This window comes from Oryctolagus cuniculus, chromosome 19, assembly GCF_051225735.1.
Source record: "Oryctolagus cuniculus isolate XC-2025 breed Fujian yellow rabbit chromosome 19, ASM5122573v1, whole genome shotgun sequence".
Lineage (NCBI taxonomy): Eukaryota > Metazoa > Chordata > Mammalia > Lagomorpha > Leporidae > Oryctolagus > Oryctolagus cuniculus.
The window spans coordinates 6278262-6299123 of record NC_142885.1 but is presented as its reverse complement, the minus strand read 5'-3'; the positions used below and the strand labels follow the sequence as shown (position 1 = coordinate 6299123).

The 20862-nt window shown below is 67.9% G+C and overlaps 1 protein-coding gene across 7 annotated transcripts; it reads right to left on the bottom strand.

The window, feature by feature from the left end:
* Positions 1-460: 460 nt before the first annotated feature.
* SLC29A4 (solute carrier family 29 member 4) lies at positions 461-18598 on the bottom strand. 7 transcript variants are annotated; one of them, XM_070064545.2, is made up of 11 exons: positions 18484-18598; positions 9175-9357; positions 6460-6591; positions 6256-6369; positions 5357-5583; positions 4953-5022; positions 3826-4070; positions 3218-3362; positions 2950-3137; positions 2426-2666; positions 461-1395 (listed from the first exon to the last, which is right to left on the bottom strand). In XM_070064545.2, exons 2-11 carry the CDS (start codon positions 9344-9346, stop codon positions 1256-1258), a joined length of 1674 nt encoding a protein of 557 aa, XP_069920646.2. In that variant the 5' UTR covers positions 9347-9357; positions 18484-18598; the 3' UTR covers positions 461-1255. The 7 variants fall into 7 exon arrangements, with proteins under 7 accessions (XP_069920646.2, XP_069920643.2, XP_069920644.2 ...); XM_070064542.2 differs by lacking the exon at positions 18484-18598 and adding an exon at positions 11947-12154 and having other exon boundaries at positions 463-1395; XM_070064543.2 differs by lacking the exon at positions 18484-18598 and adding an exon at positions 11947-12153 and having other exon boundaries at positions 464-1395; positions 4982-5027.
* Positions 18599-20862: the final 2264 nt, after the last annotated feature.

Below are 20862 nucleotides of genomic sequence, written 5' to 3'. Positions count from 1 at the left end.
GGTCTTGCAGCTGCGGCGGGTGCGGGGGTGGGGGGGCTGCGGGCTGGCGCCACCTGGCGGCCTTCTCAGGTATCGCCTGCGCGGTCTCGGCCCACGTGGCGGCTCCAGGGTGCCCACTTGGGCCTCGCAGGCAGGTGCCCGCCCCCCGGTGAGCTCAGACCGTCCTCTGGAGCTGCCCACATGGAAGGCAAGCCAGCCGCGCCCCCTGAGGAAACGGAGGCCGGGAACAGTGCGGAATGTGTCTGTTGCACCAATTGAGAGCCCGGGAGGATGACCCCTAGGACCTGGCTTGGGGTCCAAGCTGTCGCTCTTTCTCCGGTCCCAGCCCTTCCCGGTGTACTGGATGCAGCTGCAGTCCCCGACCCTCCCAGGGGCTGAGAGGGTTCAAACCTGCCGCAGGAGCCCCAATGCCCCCGACTCCCCTTCCTCCCTGGCCACACGAGGCGGCACAGGGGGCCTGGCCCCGCTGGGCCCCCCACCCACACACAAACACCATGCCAGAGGCAGCGATCTCTCTGCCTTCCTCTTTTAATGGCCAGTGCGGTACAGTCAGTGGACAGACAGGTGGACAGACACAGCACGGACAGGGCGGTCACAGCTGGGGCCCCCTGCCCCGGGAGGGCCAGGCTGAAGCGCCCCAGCCCTGTCCTGCTCGCCACATCACATCTCACGGGATGGGGACGGCGGCCTTGTTTCCAGAGCTGGCTCCAGCCAACGTGTGGCCGGGCTCAGCCTTGCCTCCCTGTAGGAGCTGGGACCGGGGGGATGGGGGGTCCCGGCAGAGGGGGGCAGCCAGCATCTGGGGACACGGGGAGGGGAGAGGTGCAGGCGACAAGGCTGGGGGCTGCCCGTCTCCTCCAGGGACCTCTTCCATCCAGAGGGTCCCTGGTGAGGAGGGGCTGGGGCCGGCTGCACCCAGACCGGCGCCCTGGACGCGTGCTAGGGGCCATGCATGGGGGCCCTCGGAACAGAGCCCAGGGCGGGGTCACAGGAGGCCAGCTGCCCTGGCCAGGGACAGCCTGAGTCCACCACACAGAGCGCGGGCCAGGACACAGACGGAGGTGGAGTGAGATGAAGACGGACTTGGTGCTGGGCAGGGCTTGGGCTGCAGAGAGCCCGGGCCCAGCGAGGTGGCGTCATTGGCACCGGAAGGAGGCCCGGGGCCCCACAGGCACTGCAGGCGGGGGCGGAGAGGGGGCCGCTGGTCCAGGCCCCGGGCAGCCCTCTGGGGGGGGGGGCAGTGGCAGGACCCAGCTCAGAGGCCGGGGGGGCCGGAGCCGTTGGTGGCCGTGTGGACGCAGCTGCTGGGGGCATCCCGGGTGAGGCTGTAGGTACAGTAGGCGACGGCCGAGCCCAGCGTCAGCCCCGACATGTAGGACACAGTCATGGTGTTTCCTGCGGACAGGGCCGAGTGAGGGGCAGGGCCACAGCCTGCCACCGCCGCTCCCCGGAGAGCTTGGGCGCCCTCAGGCCTCCCTCACCCACCTCCCCAGCCCAAATGCCCCCCTTTGACCTCCAGCCTGCAGCCACCGGCTTGGTGTGTCCCAGGCTCACGCTGACCTCGTCCCGAGCAGCCAGCCCCCGCCCACGGGGTCCAAGCCCCTGTCCCTGTGTCGTGGACCCTGGCAGCAGCTCATCCCCTGTCCATCCCACCGGAGGGCACTCGGGAAAGCAGACCTGACCCCTCCTCTGCTTCCACCCTCACGGTGGAGGCACACGCACACAGCCATGCACACACATCCGTGTACACACACCCACGTGTGCACACAGGTGAACCTGTACACACCCATGCACCTGCACACACCTGTGCACACACACCCCACATGTGTGCCTGCATGCACACACGTGCACCTGCACACATGGGTGTGCACACACACCAGTGTGCGTGCACACCTGCGCACACACCCATGCACACACAACCCTACTGGGTACACACACCAGTGAGTGCACACACATGCACACACCTGCACCTGCACACACACCAGTGCATGTGCACAAACACACCCACATACACCTGTGGCTGCTCCTGCCCCAGGGCCGCTGTATGGACCCCCCCACATGGCCTGGACGCTCCTCCCTGGCATTTTGGCTCCCCCACAGGGCCTTCCCAGCTTGCAAAGCCCCCATCCCACTGCAGTTCTTCCACACAGCTGGCTTCCCCCCAACACGCCACACCTGCTCCTCATCTGTCACCTGGCTGACGCCACCCCAGGACCATCAGCCCCCCAAGTGCAGGGAGCACTCTGTCCCCAGCACCTAGGACAGCGCCTGGCCCACAGGAGGGCGGAACAGGTGGCCGAGGAATGAATGAACCAATGAGCGACGTGAGAATGTCGCAGCATCTCTCCCCTCCCCCGGTGCTGGCCGGACCCCAGACCCAAACACCCCCCCGGCCTCCCTGTCCGGCGGGCAAAGGCGGCCTCACCAGCCAGCTCTCGCTGCCGCGGGCTCACTCTGCCGGCTGCCAGGATCATGGGCGCGCTGCCGAAGTAGCCGTTGCTCACGCCCATGAGCAGGGAGAAGACACAGGGCCAGGCGGGGTGGCGCAGGGCGGGTGCGCCGCTGGGGTACACGCAGAGGACGAAGAGCGGGATGAAGACCACCCGCAGGCAGGAGCAGGCCAGCAGGTGCGTGCCCCGCCAGTCCACGGGCAGGGCTGCCAGGACCTGCGGGGAGCCAGGGCAGCTGCGGTTGCCTGCCAGAGCCCCGCCTCCCTCCCTGCAAACCCCCTGGTTGCGTGACCCCACCCCCTCGCCTCCAGGTGGGGCTCCGGACCCTGCAAGTGAGGACAGCAGCCGTGTGGCCGCAGGGCCTGCTCATCCACCCGAGGTCCACCCCCGGGCCCCCGCGCGGAATCAGGCAGGCCCTGCGCTCCAAAGGCGCGCGCGGTATAGCTGGGCTGCCCCCGCTCCTCCCCCGCCCCGCCCCTGCACGGGACCCCGCCCGCACCTTGCCCACGAAATCCGAGAGGTTGAAGATGGCCATGAGGAGGATGGGCAGCCACTCGCCCAGCACGCAGTGTCGGATCTCGGACTCCAGGCCGGGGAACAGGCACAACGTGATGAGGTAGGTCACGGCGATGGACAGCATGTCGGCCCAGATCACGCGCGCCACCACGTAGCGGTGCAGCAGCAGGGCTGGGGGCGGCGCGGGGTCAGGGCCGGGGGTGGGGGCGGCGCCGGGGGCCCCGCCCGCACGCGCCCCGGCCCGCGCTCACCTCGCAAGGTGGGCCAGCTCCGCTGGGCTCGCGGCCGCGGCACGTCGAAGCGCACGTAGGCCCCGCCGCCGCCGCCCGCCGTCACCTCGTGGGCCGGGCTGTCCTTGGGGGACCCGCCGCCGGCCAGGGCTGGGGCGGGGTGCTCCTGGAGGGCGGGCAGAGCGGTGCGGCAGAGCAGGCATCTAGTTAGCGCCTGCTGTATGCACACACACCCCCGTCCCTCCTTTTCCTGGAGCCCCTCGGATTCCAGACCCCTCGCTCGTTCGCACAAACCCCGAGTGGCTTGCGACCGCTCACCCGCAGCGTCCCCGGGTCCCCGGGCCCCCACGGCCTCTGCGCGTGCTGCTCTCCCCGCCCCCCGACCCCTGTGGGCGTCAGGTCTCAGCCAGAAGCCCTCTGCCTCCTGGGGGACCACCATGGGCGCAGCACCCGCTCCAGTGTTCCCTCCTCGCCCCTGTGGGTGTGCATTGCTGACGCCGGCACCAGCCTGGCCTCCCCGGCTCCACCGGCCGGCCCTGCCGCCCCCAGGGGGCACCCCAGCTCCCAGGACGGCGCGGGTCCACGCCGGGCACCGCCAAGGGCAGCCGTCTAGGGCCCGCGGGACTTACGAAGTGGACGTCCTCGGCGGCGACGTCATGGTGCACGCGGTAGCCCAGGCCCGCGCGGCGGCTGTCGCGGGGCCGCGCCGTGTAGTAGCGCACGAAGCGGCTGCGCCGCACCACCAGGTGCAGCAGGAAGCAGAGCAGCTCCAGGCCCACGGAGACCAGGAAGAAGATGAGCGTGCTGGCGCGCTCGTCCGGGAGCAGCAGCTTGGTGAGGATGCGGCTCAGCGAGATCATCACCCCCGCCGTGCCTGCGGGCGACGGGCGCGTGGGCCGGCCCCGCCCCCACCTCGCCTCCCAGCCAGGCCCAGACCCCCGCCGAGGGAGCCGCGCCCCGGGCTGCACACAGACACACCCCAAGCCTTTTATCTGGCGCCTGCTGTGTGCCTGGCACGGTCCTGCCAGGCCTCTGGGGACAGCACATGGCTCCTGCCTCCCTGGGGCAGACCACGGGGTCAGGTGCATGTGCAGGTGTGGGAGGGGACACTTGGCGTGGCATCTGCAGGACACAGCAGCTGGGGCTTGGGGAGCCCCTTGAAGCGCTGGGCTGGCGCCCCCGTGAGTTGGTCATGGGGTCTGGGGGGGGGACAGGATGTCCAACCGTGACCAACAGCCCCCAGGGAAGTGCCAGGTGGAAGTGGCCATGGGTCCTGGGGGTCATCCCTGGGGAGGGTGGGGCTCCTGGGTGGCATAAACGCCCCCTCCCCAATCAGTGTACTGACCCCACCCTGGCAACCCACTCCACCCGACCCGTCACTGGGACAACTGGTCAACCCCCTAATGGGCCAGACAGTGACAACTGGTCAACCTCCTAATGGGCCAGAGAGCAGCCCCTGGGGTCCTTGGTCTGTGCTCGCCTAAGTAGGAGTGTGGCCCGAGAGAAACGCATGGGAGAAGTTGCCCGGTGAAGTGGGGTGCCCAGTGGGGTGGGGGGCCCGGGGAGAGCTTGGTGCTGGAGGGTGCAGGAAAGGGTCTCCCACCCAGAGGATCACACACTCCAGAAACACGGCACGCACACGCGTGTGCACGCATGGCCCCTCTGGGCAAGAGCCCTTGCCAGCCCCCACTGCCCAGCCCAGCACGCGGCCAGGGCGCACGGAAGCAGCCCCGGAGCCCGGCACCCCGATACTCACTCTCGCCCGTCATCACCCCCTGCGTGTACCTCTTGGGCAGCATCCCCGTGTACCCGTAGAAGCTGGATTGCTGCACTTGAAACAGAGAGGGGAGTTGTGAGACACCCCTTGTCACCAGAAATGGGGGTCCCGCGCAGCAGCTGCCTGCCAGGCAGTGCCCACCCTGCCTTGGGGGCGGCCACGGTCATTGCCAAGCTCGGGCCAACGCCGGGCGGGCAGAGACGAAATCCCTCATTCGCGGGGCTGGGGGTCAGCCACAAGTCCGAAGGGCCCCCCCAGCCTTTGTTCCACCAGCAGGTAGACGAGAGGCCACGTGTTGCTGTGTGGCCGTGGTGGACAGTCTGAGTCCCTGCGGAAGCGGGACGGAACCCACGATGTGCACCATCCCGGCCCCCAGTCCCTACCTGTGCAGCCGAAGGCCACCGTGCCCACGGCGGCCAGGTTGATGGCGTAGGCCTGGCCGTGAGAGAAGAGCTGCAGCCACACGTCGCAGACGCTGATGAAGAGCAGGGGGCCCACGGCCAGGAGGTAGCCTGTGTGTGGGGGCGTGCCTTAGAGGTCGGAGGGGGCACCCTGGAAGGCTGCCTGGAGGAGGCGCTACTTGCGCAGGGCCTTGAAGCCGGATGGTGCCCTGGGGAGGAAGGCGAGGGCAGAGCACCCTGGCAAGAGGGAGGCGCCCGGGCAGAGGTCCTGGGCAGAGGAAGCCACCCAAGCCCCCGAAGGCACCAGGCATCGCGCTGGCGGTGGTCGACCCCTCCCCCAGCCTGACCCTGTGGCGCCTGTGACAGGGCGGATGCGCATTTCACACCAGGGAGAGGGTGTGCGTGGGGCAGCCTGCGCGGGGCGGGGCAGCGCTGCTGGGCGTGGCTTGTGGGGGCGTGACAGCGATGCTGGGTGGGGCGGGGCTACAGGGCAGGGCGTGGCAACGTTGCTGCATGGGTGGTGGGCGGGGCTACTGCGCGGGGCGGGGCTACGGGGCAGCACTGCTGCGCGGGGCGTGGCTATGGGACAGGGCGTGGCAACGTTGCTGCATGGGGTGGTGGGGCGGGGCTACTGCGTGGGGCGGGGCTACGGGGCAGCACTGCTGCGTGGGGCGTGGCTACGGGGCAGGGCGGGGCTTGTGGGGGCGGGGAGCGCTGCTGCGTGGGGCGTGGCTACGGGGCAGGGCGTGGCTTGTGGGGCGGGGCTACTGCGCGGGGCATGGCTACGGGCGGGGCGGGGCTTGTGGGGGCGGGGCAGCGCTGCTGCGCGGGGCGGGGCTCGTGGGGGCGGGGAGCGCTGCTGCGTGGCGCGGCGTGCGTACCCGCCGCAATCCGCGTGTGCGTCGTGAGCCGCTCCACCAGCACGTTGTTCAGCAGCACGGCCACCAGCGCCACCAGGATGTAGGTGAGGCTCATGTCGAACACGATGGAGGTCCCTGCGGGGGAGGGGCGGCCAACAGCGGTGCTCGGGCGGCCCCTGGCTGCGGGCACGCGGCGCGGTGGTCCCGCGCGGGGCGAGGGCGCACCTGGGTACTTGTGGTGCAGGTAGTCCACGTCCGTGATGAAGCTGTTGTAGGGCAGCAGGAAGCCCACGCCGGCCAGCAGCATCGCGAAGTAGATGGCGTGGTAGCGGTCATCGGGCACCGGCTCCTCCACCGCTACACCGGGAGACGCCGGTGAGGGCCACGCTGCCCGGCCCGGAAGTGACCACGCGCCAGGGCGGCCACTGCCACCCCAGCGACCGCCAGCAGCGCAGCGCCCACGGGCTCCACCCGTCCGGGGGGTCCTGGTTCCCCGGGGGAGGCAGGGCTCGGAGACACGGATTCCACAGGCCACCCGGCCCCTGGTGGCCAACAAGAGTGGACTGTGTGGGGCAGCGCCTCCGAGGACGCCCGGGAAGGGGCAGCCGTTTAGCCGAGGGCCTGGGCTCCCCACTCCAGCTTCCTCCGGGGCACACCCTGGGAGGCAGCGGCCATGGCTCAACGGACGGGGGTCCCTGCCGCCCACGTGGGAGACCCCCATGGAGTCCTCGCTTCGGCCCGGCCCGGCCCTGGCTGTTCGGATGGGAGCTTGCTCTTCTCCATCTCTCTGCGTCGCAAACCCAAAACTGAAATGGCCCAGTGCAAGCCAGCGCGCAGCGGCCCAGCCCTGCCCGGAACGGAGGCGAAACCCGCGAGTGGTCGAGGGCCCCGCTGACAGCCCCAGGGGACCCGGGCAGGACCAAGGTGGCTGCGAGCACGTGTGGGGGAGGGGCCCCCACATCCATGGAAGGATGCAGCCCACACGTCAGCTTGTTTGGGTGCCAGAAATAATCTGCAACCCACGCGCAGGGGAGTACCTATGCGGGCAAAGTTGGGCGTGAATTCCGTTTTCTCAAACCAACATGAGGTCACCCTTGGACGACATCTTTCCACGAGCTCGCGTGTTTCTCTGTGTTGACACGCACGTGTGTGAGAGACAGACGGCCAGCTGCTGCCCGCGCCCTGACCCCTTATGGTAAGGCGGGCTAGGTGGGACGCAGGGCGCTGGGGGGGGACCTCGCGAGCACCGTGCGTCTTCCGGGGGCAGGGTGGGAGCCCTGGGCACCGTGGCCAGCTGGGGGCTCGCGCAGCCACGGTGATGTGCACCGCGCAGGCTCGTGGGCGGGCATTTTTCAAGTTTCCTTTTGTTGTTTTTTATTTGAGAGACAGAGTGAGTGTCCACTCCGCGAACGCTCACAAAGCCAGGGCTGGGCCAGGCGGAAGCGGGGTCCAGGTCTCCCACGGGCGTGGCAGGGATGTGCCGTCACCTGCTGCCTCCCGGGGTGGGCATTCGCAGGGAGCTGGAGCTGGAGTCTGGGGCCCGGGGTCTTACTCCGTATCTTCCCCACGAGGCCAAATGCCCACCCATCAGTTTTTTTTTTTTTCATCGACTTGAAAGGCAGAGAGATAGAGAGACTTTGCATTGGCTGGCCACTTCCCAAATGCCCACAACAGCCAGGGCTGGGCCAGGAGCTGGGCACTCCATCGGGGTCTCCCACGTGGGCAGCAGGGGCCCAAGTCCATGGATGCGTGAGCAGGGAGCGGGACTGGAAACACAAGTGCTGAGACCTGAGCGGACACCCAGACCAGGGGCGTGGGCGTTGCCAGCTGAGTCGGTGCTGGGGAGGGGTCTTCGGGCTACAGCCCCGCCTCCAGGGACTCCTTGGGGGAGTGGGCGGGCTGTGACCCCACTAGGCTCCCAGGCTCTGGCTGCCTGGCCGACCACGCCACGCACCACCTGGCCATTCGGAGGGGGCTGGGGGCCGGGGCTGGGGTTGGCTCTCTGCCGGGAGAGTGTCCCCACTGTCACTTCGGGTCCCCAGGCGGCAGACTGGCACAGACGGGGCTCTTGCTCCTCCTCTCACCTGTCAGCCGCCCGCCTCTCCTAGTCCCCCCACTGTGTCACCGTCCCTGAAGGCAGCGCCGTGTCCTCAGACGTCCAGAAGTGTGGGCGTGAGGCACCAGTGGGGGGTGTTTCCTTATCGCCACGCAGGATGGGTAACAACAGGGGTGCAGCTAGCCCCACGTTCCAGTAACCCGTGTGGTGTCTACACCGTCTGTCTATACCTCCCTGCCCACCTGCCCGCCTCCCCCTGGTGCTATTTCTCGGGTTCCACCCTGACTGATCCAGCCACGTCACCACGGCCAGCGCAGTTAAAATCATCACTGCCCACAGCCAGGGCCCCTGGCACGTGATGGGCACTGGCGCCCCTTGGGGACTGGCCCCAGATGGGCCCCCAGGCCCACAGCAGCGCCCCCTGCCGCTCAGCTGCCTGACGGACAGCTGTCACTCACAGGCCCCACCGACCAGAGCAGTGTGCTTGGGGTGGGCGCCAGCACCTTGAGGGGGGGCCAGAATTCCCCGCCAATGAATAAACAGAGTCAGAGAAGGAGGGCGAGAGGTGGGAGGTGGATGGAGTTGGGGTGTGGCCGGAGCCTGGGGGAGCCGCACCCCGCCCTTGGCTCGGCCCCTTGCCCCAGGCCACACAGCTGGGCTCAAAGTCAGGTCTCTGAACCCCGCACTGCCCTTCCCCGGTTGCTCTCCCATCCGCTTGCTGACCAGTGAGCACACTGCCCCCTGAGCACAGCAGACCATGACCTGTGTGGGACCCACAGCCCCGGGTGGGGTCCCATCCCGACAGGTGCTGCCCACGCTCCCCTGCCCTCCGCTGGGGCCCCGTGGCCCTGGGACACACACACCTGGCCCGCACCTGCACTCACCCGAGTCCGTGAAAGTTGGCACGGCCCTGGCCCTGACGCCCTGGCCCTGAGCGGCCTCGGGCACGGCGGCCTCCAGCGGGAAACTGTCAAAGCCATAGCCAGCACCCAGGCTCTGCTCCCACGTGCCCGGCACACCGGGCTCCTGGAGGCGCTGGCTCCGCAGGGAGCCCATGGCGGCACGCGCTGTGGGGAGAGCAGAGCAGGTGCTGGGGGAGGGGGAGACTGGGGCGAGAGGATGCCCCCCCTTGCTGTGGGGAAGGGACCGGACCAGCAGGAGATGCAGCTCAGATGTGCCGCGGGATGCAACCATGTTGGCCTGCCTGAGGGTGGCGGCTGTGGGCACCTGGGGAAAGGGGCGTGGTGGGGGACTATGTTGGAGGTGGAAGGCCAGTCAGAAGTGACAGGTGACACCGCGGGACGCGGGGCACGAGGGCCTGCGTTGTCTCATGCATCCACAGCTGAGGAAGGAGTGCAGCTGGGGGCGAATGACGTCCACTCAGGTCACCTAAACCCAGGCTGTGTGACTCGTGCAGCCACACAGCCCTCCCTCGGTCCTGGAAGTCCTTCCTCTGGTCTCATCCCAGTGTTTCATGCTCTGGTGCAGAAGTGCCGCCCCCTCCCCCGGGAACAGGGCAGGGGTAAGCGCTCCCTAGTGGAGAGGCACCCCCGTGGTGCCAGCGGCCCGCTGTGTGCAGGGAGGGAGTCTGGCTCTCCCCTAAGACATTTACCAGTCGATGGCTCTGGTAACATCGGTTGATTTATCTGATGGCCAAAGAACACGTGCTCATCGGAGGGACTTTGAGATGAACGTGGAGGGGGCACCAGGTGTGGTCCTCAGCCTCCCCAGCGCCAGGAGCACGGGGGAGGGGAGAAGCCTGGGCGGGGGCCCCAGGGTCTGTGCACCAGCACCTGGCCTGTCTTCAGCCCCCCTGCCTTGGCCGACAGTGCTCCCAGTCCCCAGGTGGGCTGTGCTGACCACAGACCACGCCGGGGCTCCTCCTGGGGCCCGGGGTGCCCCCTATTCTAGTTCACTGCCAAGTTTTATTGGGGCCTCCCTGGGGCCTGGGAGCCCAGAGCTCTCCCTGCATCCGGGTGACCAGCACCCGCGATCAGCCAGCAGAGATCCGGGCTCCTCCTGGGCCCTGGGCCCGCTGACCCAGGCTCTCCTTGGTCCTCTTGCCGCATCTGGAGCTGGGGCACCCGTTCAGAGCTGGCCTCACCTGAGATGGGGGCCTGCCTTGGGCACTTCCCCCTGTCAAATGGACACACCAGCCTGACCCCAAGAGTCACTGGGTGACAAGGGAGGGTCACCAGAGGTCTGGAGGCCCCGGGGCCCCTGCAGGAAGGGCTAGGGGCAGGGGACAGCTGCAGAACCACGGCCCCCAGGAGCCCTGCTAGACCAGAGCTGGGCCCTGAGGGCCTCTGAACCCCATAGGCCTGGCGTGTGTCCAGTGAGGGCTCCCGCCCGGAGGGGCTTCATCCCCCCGGGGCGCGGCTGCCGGTGCATCACAGCAGGACATGGCTCCACCGGCTCTGCCAGGGACATGGGCAGTGCCACCCACACTGCTGGCCTGAGCCCCTGGGGAGGGTCTGGGTTCCACTGCAGGCTGCAGCCGGGGCGGGGCCGCAGCCTCCCCTCCTGGGTCTCCCTTCAATGAAAAGGTCAGGACTTCCATGCCCCCCCCCCCAACGCCCAGGGGCTGAGCACACACAGGGCCCTTCTCTGCCCTGGGGCACCCAGTGGGCCTCCCCACCTCACTGTGGGACACACTGCAGAGGAAGAGGGCGAGGGGCAGGTGGCCGGGAGGAAGGTGTGGCCGCACACAGTAGGTGCTCAGCAGTTGCACAAGCCACTACCTGAGATGTGTGGGTCAGAGGGTGCTGGACTGGCCAAGTCCAAGGTCTTGCGCTAATACAGGAGCCCAGCCGGGCTGTTCCCGTTTGCGCGGGGGTTGGGGGGGCCCCAGGTTCGTGCCGAGACGCACGGCGTCTGGTCCCGGCCGCGGGAGCGCGTCTGGAAGGTGGCCCGCGCGTCCTCCGGGGACTCGCACTTCTGTCCGGGCCGCACACGCTTGGCGGGACGCCCTTGGACGCCCCCGGACCCCCTGCCCAGGCCCCGCTCCGCTGCTTCTCCCGCAGCTGGCGCTCCCCGCCGGCCCAGCTCTCCTCGGCGGGACGAGGGGCTCCCCCTGGTCCCAGGGCACCGAGGAAGGCGGGGGCCACGGGCTGGGCAGGGCCCGGGAGGCCGGGCTGGCGCCCTCCGCGGCCTGCGCTCCCGCGCCTTCCCGGGGCTCGCAGCCCTGCCCGCGCGGCGGCGGTGGCAAAGTTGGGTCCCAGGCCTGCGCCCACAGGCGGAGGTCAGCCCCCCGAGTCCAGGTCCGCCCCTTCCAGCAGCCTCCCCAAGAACCGGGGCAGGGGGCTGTGGACGGAGGGAGCTGGCGGAGGGTGTCCGGCGGGAACTTCAGGCGGCAGGACCCCCGAGGCGCGCCAGGCAGGAGGTGGCGCGGGAGGCCGGGGCCACCGGCGCATCCCCGTACCCGGGTCTGGGTCCAGCTCTCGCCGCCGGGGTCGGGGGTCCTGGCCGCTCCGACGCGGGACAGGGAAGCGGGGGGCCGTGGGAGGGCGGGACGAAGTGGGGGAGGGGAGGGGAGGGGAGGGGGAGGGGCGCGTGGGCCGCGCGCGCCGCAGACAAAGGCTCCGACAGGTCCCCGCCGGCGTCTCCCGGCGCCCGGCTCGTGCCCGCCCCGCCCGCACCTCCGCGGTCCCGCTTACCTCGGCCCGGCTCCGGCCGGGGTCCCCGCCCTCGCCGTGCCCCGTGACGGATCCCGCGCCCCCGAGTCCCCCTTCTCGCGCGGCTCGGGCCGGGCGCGGCCGGCGTCCTCCGCCGGTGCCCGGGTCCGCCCGCCCGGAGTCCGCGAGCGTGTGCGGGGGGCGCAGCGGCGGTGGCGGCGGCTGTGAGCACAGCCCGGGCTCCGCCCCCGCGCCCCGCCCCGGCTCCGCCCCCTTCCCTCCCCCTCCCCACCCGCACCGGCTTGGCTGAGGTCTGGATGCGTGGTTCCCCACAGCAGCGGCTGCCTGGAGGTCCCCGGCGACCCCAGGAGGCCGCCTCTGCTGCCCGCCCCCAGCCTCGCTGCCCAGGCCGGACGCTCCCTGGCCCGTACATCGGAAGACGCCGCGGTGGAAAGTTTCACAGGATGGGAAGGGGCTGGGGGACTGGAGGCGATGCGTGGCGGGTGCCAGCCAGGTCTCCGGGGTAGGGAGCGTTTCCTGCAGATGAGGCGAAGGGACCCAGCCACAGGTGAGGTCGGGAACCAGGTGCGAACCAGAGGGGCTGTGTCCCTGCGGGGCCGGGCCTGGCAACCCCAGGAGTGCCTCCCTGCGACAGCACTGCGGGGTGGGGTCAGCCCAGGAGCTGCCGCCGCACCTGGATGCCCCTCCTTGCTGTCCAGTAGACCGGCTTCGTCCCGTCCAGGGAGCCCCAGGGTGGCCCCAGCCCATCGCTGGGGTCAGTGCCCTCTGGTTCCTCCAGGCCCAGTGTCGTGCCTGGGATACAGAAGGCGCCAAATAGTTGTTTGAATTGGGCGCAGGCTGAGCACTTGTGGAGTGCGCCAGTGGCGGCTTCATGGAAGCTACCCGTGCCAGCAAGACTCTGCTCCAAGGGCAGGGGACTCCTCGGGGTCCCTGTCCCCACCTGCCGTCATTTCAAGGGTATGCAATGGACAGGACAGAGGTGGGCAGCGAGGGCCCCTAGGAGAGGTGCCTGTGGTCAGGGTGCCCTGGGCAGAGGCTGGGAACAGATGGGGGAGGGGAGGAAAAAGCTGGGGGTGGGGGACAGAAACCAGTCCCCAGGTCGTCTTGGCCATGGAGAGCCCCAGCCAGAGAACCTAGGTGGTGGTGGTTGTTTTTGGTAAAGATTCATGTATTTATTTGAAAGGCAGAGTTACAGAGGAAGAGGGAGAGACGCACGCACACGCAGCTCTTCCATCCGCTGGTCACTCTCCCAGATAGCCACAGTGGCTGGGACTGGGCCAGGCTAAAGCCAGGAGCCAGCAACTCCATCCGGGTCTCCCACATGGGTAGCACTTGGACCATCTTCCACTGCTTCCCCTGGGCACGTTAGCAAGCAAGAGGATTAGAAGTGGAGCAGCCGGGATTCAAACCTGTTTTAAGTACAGGATGCTGGCACTGCAGGCGGCGGCTTAAACCGATGCATCCCAGCGCCAGCCCCAGGCCCTCAGTTTATAAAACCCCTTTGCTGGTGCAAGCGTAAATTCAAGCAACCTCCTGGAAGTAAATCGGCCTCAAAACATGCTTATCTTGTGGACCAGAAAAATCTCTCATTCTAAATACAGAACGGGCTCATGGGAACAGCCAAGCACTGCAAAGAGCCGGCACCCCGGATGCACCACTCGGCAGCGTCGCTCATGCCCGGGTGACGGGGGACGGGACAGGCCCGTCACGTTTGCAGAACCCAAGGAAACCGAGGAGAGCTCCAGGAACTGGGGAGAAATACTGGAGATCACCTCCACCGCGTGGTTTCCTGGAGAAGCAGCCGTGCGTGGGGCAGAGAGAGAACCGGCGGGGCAGCTTGGCAGGCTGGCATCCCATAGCGGAGCCCTGGCTGCTCCGCTTCCTACCCAGCTCCCTGCTAATGCGCCTGGGAAGGCGGCAGAAGATGGCCCAAGTCCCTGGGTCCCTGCGTACCCCTCCCCCCACCCGCCGTGAGGGACCTGGAGGAAGCTCCTGGCTCCTGGCTTCAGATTGGCCCAGCTCCGGCCATTGCAGCCATCTGGGGAGTGAACCAGCGGATGGAAGACACTCTCTCTCTCTCTGATAATTTAGAAAAGAGGTTTCCCCGGAAGAGTGTTAATCAGAAACGTTCAACATCTACATACAACCATTTACGAGGGATATTTTTAAAACCAGACTCAGTGCACAGGAACAGCCTGTGGTCCCCGGAGACGGGGTGGGGGGGACTCTCTCCAGCATCACAGCCCACGGCCTGGGGCTCCGTGTCAGCTGCAGGCCCTGGGTAGCTTAACCTGTGCTTCATGGGGGTCCCCTGGCTACCTGCCCGCAGCTCACAGAGCTCAGGGAGGCACAGCGCCTGTGTTAGAAAGATGATGGTGGGCGTTGTGGTGCGGCAGGTTAACCCGCCACCGGCGTCACCGACATCCCATGCCGGCTCCACTTCGAGTCCCGGCTGCTCTGCTTCCGATCCAGCTCCCTGCTAATGCGCCTGAGAAAGCAGCCGATGAGACAGGGCTGCAGTGCTTGGGCCCCTGCTGCCCACAAGGGAGACCGGGGCAGAGTGCTGGGCCCCTGGCTTCAGCCTGGCCAGCCATTTGGGTGACACTCGAGCTCGGAGAGGCCTGGGCCTGCTGGGATCCTTGTCCACCCGGGGGAGCCCAGGCCACTCCCAAGCAACAGGAGGGCTGGCACCCTGCCCCGCCCTGGCGACAGGCGCGGCTGCTGGGGGGGGGGGAGGGTTGAGGGTGGGCCCAGGAGGGTGCTCTCTGTGGGGTGCAGGGCGAGCCGGGCCCTGGGCCAGGCCTGCGTCACCGCCACTGCCAGCTGCTGACAGCGGCCAGGACTCTGGTTATGGATGTCTGTCCTCCTCGCATGGGCACGCGTCCCTGGGAGAAGAGCCGCCTGCCTGTGGCGTGGTGGCAGGGGGCTTGGGAGAGGCCGGGTGGGGGCGGGGGACTGCCACCCCCAGGCCTGAGCCACTTGTCTCGTCGGGGCGCCCTTTCCCGTCCCCAGAGCTGTTCGTCGCCCTCGACTTCTCGCTCTGGGTTTCTCAGTGCCCGTGGGGACACAGCCCCGAGCCCAGCAACCCCTGCCCCCCATTTCCCTCCACGCCCTCACTTCGGGGGGAGGCCTTGGGCCCCACAGGCAGGAGCTCGGGCTCGGCCCTGCCTAGTGCCAGCCGGAAAGATTCCTTTAAAAACTCCGTGGGCTTCCCGTGTGTGGGATCGTGAGACGCCTCGCTGGTGGACGCCACATCCACACGCCCCTCTGAGCTGACTCCTGTGTGTCCTTGGCCGGGGGACAAGGCCCCGGAGGTTGTCAGAAACTCAGGGCTCACGGGGTGTGTAAGAGGCACACACTCGCAGGATTCTTAGAAGGCTTGATATTTAGGTGAGAGCAAAGGGCAGCTGCCTTACTTCTCTCTCTCTCTCTCTCTCTCTCTCTCTCTCTCTCAGATTATTTGAGAGGCAGAGTTACAGACAGAGAGAGGGAGAGAGAGGAACATCTTCCTTCCATCTGCTGGTTCACTCTGCAAGTGGCCACAACAGCCGGAGCTGGGCTGATCCGAAGCCAGGAGCTTCTTCTGGGTCTCCCATGCAGGTGCAGGGGCCCAAGCACTTGGGCCATCTCGCACTGCTTTCCCAGGCCGTAGCAGAGAACTGGATCGGAAGTGGAGGAGCTGGGACTCGAACCGCAGCCCACTATGCCACAGCACCGGCCCCTTATCCCTTTTTTTTATAGAAGGCAAACAGAGAGGCAGGGAGATCTTCCATCCGCTGCTTTCGTTCCTCAAATGCCAGCAACAGCCAGGGCCGGGCCAGGTTGAAGCCAGGAGCCAGGAACTCAATCCGGGTCTCCCAGGTGGTTAACAGGGACCCAAGGACTTGAGCCATCCTCTGCGCCCCAGGGTGTGCATTAGCAGGCAGAGTCAGGACTCAAACCCCAGGCGCTCTGCTGGGGGTGTGGGCGCCCCAAGGGGGGCATCTGGGTGGCTGTGCTGGACTCCTGGCCCTGCCTTCGCCGTTTCCAGAGCAGAGGCTCCGTGGCACCGTGGGGTCCTGTCTCAGCCACAGCACCCTGGGCCTCTTCAGTGTTCTCAGGGGAATGGTGTTGGTGGCGCCACCAACCCTCGGAGGGTGTGGCTGGTGCAGCGCCCAGAGGGGATGTGCCACGCCCACAACGATGCCGGATCGCAAAGGCCCCGTGTGCAGTGCGAAAGACATGGGGAAGAACGGTGCGCAGAAGCGTCTAAAACAGGCAAAGCCAACCTCGGGAGGAGACGCCTGGCAGGGCCGGAGGCACGCACCGGGGCAGCCGGGCACTCCACGTCTTGACTGCAGTTTGGTTGACACGGGCGCCAGAGGCCCCCAAAGAGTCACGCATTTCTCTGTAAATTTGTCTCCAAAACCCGGAGGGGCCGGCCTTGTGGCGCAGAGAGCTGAGCTGCACCTGTGACGCCGGCTCCCATGTGCCTGCCAGCTCCGCTCCCGGCTGATGCACCTGACGGCCCCAGCGCTTGGGCCCCTGCACCCGTGTGGGAGACCCGGAAGAAGCTCCTGGCTCCCGGTTTGGGCCCAGCGCTGGTCACTGTGGCCATCTGGGGGAGTGAACCAGTGGATGGAAGACCTCTCTCTCTCTCTCTCTCTTCCCCCCTCTCTCCCTCACCCTCTCTCCCTCTGTCTCTGTAACTCCGACTTTCAAAATAAATAAATCCTTGGGAAAAAAAGAATCAGGTGGGTTGGTTGGGGGCTGGGCTGGCAGAAGCCTGGGGCAGCCGCAGAGGGTGGGGTGGGGGCCCCGTGGCGCGCCTCCTCTCGCCCACCGCCCGCCACGCTCCGGCGGGGCTGTTCCAGGCCGTGGCGCTGTGCCATCTGCTTCCTGTGGACTCCAGCCTGATTTATTCCCTGCTTATTAACTTACAGCCCATTAGCCTCTTTCCCAGTAGTCCCGCCCCGCGGCCGCTGGCCAGCCAGAGATGGGTGCGGGCAGGCGGGCAGGCGGGGGCCAGGTCCGCAGGCCTCTGCAGGGGGCCGGGGGGGCGGCGGGGCGCGACTCTCCCCCTCTTCCACCTCCTGGTGCAGGGCGTGGGCTGCCTGGACGCCACCTGCCCCCTTCCTGCAGGGACCCACTGTCCACAGAAGAGGCCAGCGGTGAGGTGGGTGAGGCTGGGAGTCCCCGGGGGACAGTGGGTCTGGTTCTCGGACCCCAGCCATGGTCACAGCGACACATTCCCAGCGGTTATTCCTGGGCCTCCTAGGGTGGACAGCACTGAGCCGGGCAGAGCTGCCCGCTGAAGCCCCAGGCCCAGAGGGGACGAAGCCTCTGTCCGGCGCTGCACAGAGGTGCGGGCCAGGTCAGCTGGGCTCTCTGCGGGCCTGACAGGGCACTGCCGGCCCCTCCGTCTGGGCACCGTGGGGGAAAACGTGCCTTCCCCCTGATCTGGATGCGAAAGGCAAATTGAATAAACAGCCCAGGCCTCTCCTGGGAGGGCGGGGACTCGGGGCTGGGCGGGCCGGCGAGGTGCCCATCAAGCTGCTCTGCGCCAGCCCGGGGGTGGGGGGCAGCGGCCTCTGTGGGGGAGACCTGTCCTGGAGCAGAGGCCAGGCTCAGAGAGGTGCGGGCGCTCCCCCAGTCACAGCACGAGGCTGGGCAGTGCGGGGCCCGCCCCAGATCTGTCCGTCCCACTGGGCTGCGCTGCAGCGAAGAACCGTACCCGGGCCAGGCTTCTGGGGCAGGGGGCTCTGAGCCAGCCCCCTGGTTACCCCCAGGCCAGAGGCGAGATAAAGACTCCCCCGGGCTGCGGGCAGTGCTGGAGGCCTGGCTTAGCTCCAAGGGCTTTTAGCTGGAGAAGCTCTTCATTACCAGGGGCTGTGGGCCAGCCGGGCGGGGGCGGGGCGGGCAGGGGAGCCTCCAGGGACCTGGGCCTGTGCTGGCCCTGCTGCCCGCCCCGCCTCTCTCCCAGGCAGCTTCAAGCCCTCCCACGCACCTTCACACCAGCACCCTGCCTTGGGCCTGCAGTGCCTCCCCTCTCTCGATGCCCAGCCCCTGAAGCAGCTGCCGTACCCAGTGCCCGCCCCTATGAGTCCCTGAGCTGTGAGCGCCACTGCTGCCTCCTCCAGGAAGCCTTCCCTGACTTCTAGGCACTCGATGGACGTCATGCACCCTGGCACGGGAGTCCCAGTGTGGCCTCCGAGGGGGGGCTGGGTGATAGCCCACTTCACAGTCGGGGAGGAGGCCCAGAGAGGGGAGGGCAGCTGTCTGCGGCCACACAGCTCTGAAGGCTGGGGCGGTGGGCTTCGCTCAGCCCTGTGGGTGTTGTTGCTGGTGGGAACCGGGTCTGCATGAGGCGACCCCCACCATGCCGGGCGCCCGCACAGCCGTTCTGGCTGGGCTCCCTCCCTTGGAATCGACGCGCCCATTTCACAGGTGAGAAAACTGATGCCAGTGGGCCCGGGAGCAGCAGAGCAGGGCCCAGACCCTGGTGTGTGTGGGGGCCCTGAGCCCGTGCCCGTCCCCCAGCCCTCGCTGGACCCCAGCCGTGCCCCACCTGGGCCCTACCTGGGGGCTTCCCTGGGCTCCGTCTGGGGCGTCCGGGGCCGTGAGGCTCGCTCGGCAGCCCCGCCGCTGGGCACAGGCGCCTTTGTACTCTCTGTTTACAAGGGAAGGCCTGCGAGCCAATTAGCGCCGTAACCAGGGAAAATGTTTGGCTTCCGTGGGTGGGAGTTGGAGCCATCTGTTCCCGAGTGCTGATAATACTCTGGAGCAGCCGCCGTGGCGGGCGGTGCGCCCCGGGCTGGGCGCTCACCCTCTGTGGGGCTCGGGCCGGGTCTGCAGGACCGGGCCGACCCACCCATACCGGAGCGGCTCGCGCTCCCCGCCTCCCCCCTTTCCTCTGAGCAAGCCGGTCCCAGGCGCGGCGGGGGCGGCTGTGCACCTGCCCAGCGCGGGCCTGGGGCTCGATCTGCACCGGGTTCATGGGCCCCACGCTCTGAAGAGCCCCGTGTTCCCTAGGACGGGGGCGGCCCAGGGTTGCCTGTTGGCGGGGAAGAGCCTGGACAGCGCCCCCCGGGTGCCAGCTCCGCGGGGGCCCTGGGGCCAGCAGGGGATGAGGCGTTGGGCAGGGACCTCCGTGCACACGTGCTAACCGACGTGGGCCCTCGCCCCAGGGCTGACCCCAGTCCAGAGCCTGTGACTTCATTGCTGCTGCCCCCCCCCCCCCCCCGTGCCCAGAACACCTGTGTCCCCAGGCGCCCTCCGGAGTTGTCATCACTCTGCCGAGGTCTGTGGGCGCCGTGTTAGCCACATGACAGGGCGACGTGGCGCGCCTCCCAGGCCCTCGAAGGGGGGGGGGGCAGGGCGAGCAGGCCTGCGGAGGACGCGGGGTGGCGGGAGGGGTGGGGTGGGGGCGGGATGCCCAGGCTGGCGGTGGAGGGCTCGGGCCGGCGCGGGGCGCGCGGGAGGTGGCAGCTCGGTTGGCGGAAGGAGCTTATCACGGCTGAGTGCTAATCGTTTTGGAGGATTACGCAGACGCGGTGTGCGTCCCCTGCTAATGCCCTTTAGGGATTTAATGGGCTTCGGGCTTTCCCGGAAGAGGAGGACTTTGAAGAACTCGCTGCTCCCTCGCTGGGTGACCTTGGGCTGCGTGGAGGCCTCCGTCCCCAGCGGTTGTGTGTCCCGGGGGAGGTGGCTGTGGGTGGCCGTTTGGAAAACTCACCCAGCTGTGTGTGCAGCACCATTGTCACGTGACGGTCATGGCGACAAGAGCAAGAGATGGACGAAGAGCCGGTCGGCTGTGGCCACCTGGATCCAGCCTCACCTGACGCCCACCTTGACCCAGTAAATGCCACTCGCAGCATCCAGCTGTCAGGCACTCTCGAAGTGTCCCCAGTCCCCTCCCCCCCCACGCTGGGACTAGACAGGTGTCTCTGGTCAGCCCATCCTGGCGCCTCCACCATCAGGCTGTGTGGCCCGCCATCCCGGGTGCCCCTGCTTATGTCCTGGGAAGCTGCCCCAGGCTGACCACACCAGTGGCCCCGCAGCCTCTGACTTCCGGCCGGGTTTTGCCGATGGAAACACCCCCAGTCTACAGGGAGGGAGGTGAGTGGGCGTGTCTCCCCCCCATTGAAGTCCCAGGAGGTCTCCCTGGCCCTCCACACAGCTGTGGCGTCCCGAGGACCTGCTCCCCTCCGGCCCCCACTGCGGGGCAGGTGGATGGGGGGGGCACACGCTGATGGCAGAGCCAGGGAGAAGGAGATGTCACCGTCTCCAGGGCAGGACAGTGCATGGTGGGCGCGCAGACGGGTGCTACAGACCTCCGCGGTGCGGGGGGCGGGGGGGCTCCGCAAAAGCTCCTCTTTGGCTCCTTGGAGCATTTGTCTTGGAGCCAAGGTGAGTGGAGAGGTCAGAGGTCACGGTGGCCCCTCCCCCCAGGTCACCAGCACACTGGGACCCCGGGGTGCTGCGAGTCTGCAGCGGGCTCTCCCTAGACTTCACTTTGCCCTTTTCAGCCACATCTGGGGGGGGGGGGGTCCGGCAGCTCCCAGCCCAGCCTGTCTCGGTTTCCTCGGGCTTTTAAGGGCCGCTGAATAATTGATGGTGTGGCTGTGGGCCGGGGCGCTGGGAGCCGCGGCCACCGTGGGTTTCGGGCCTTGGCAGGCAGAGGGAGGAAGGGGGCGGGAGGGGGCGTCTGTTGGGAGTCAGGACGCAGCTGGGCTTAGCTCATGGCTCCGTCCAAGGTCGGGGGCCCTGTCTGGTGACCTCCTTGCTGGCAAAGTCCTGGGACGGCGCAGGGACCTGTGCCCGGCTCCTCACCTCGCTCCTCCACATTTTTCAAGATTTATTTTTTATGTATTTGAAAGGCAGAAGTCCAGAGAGAGAGAAAGGAGAGCGTTTCCACATACTGCTCCCCAAATGGCCACAACAGCCAGGGCTGGGCCA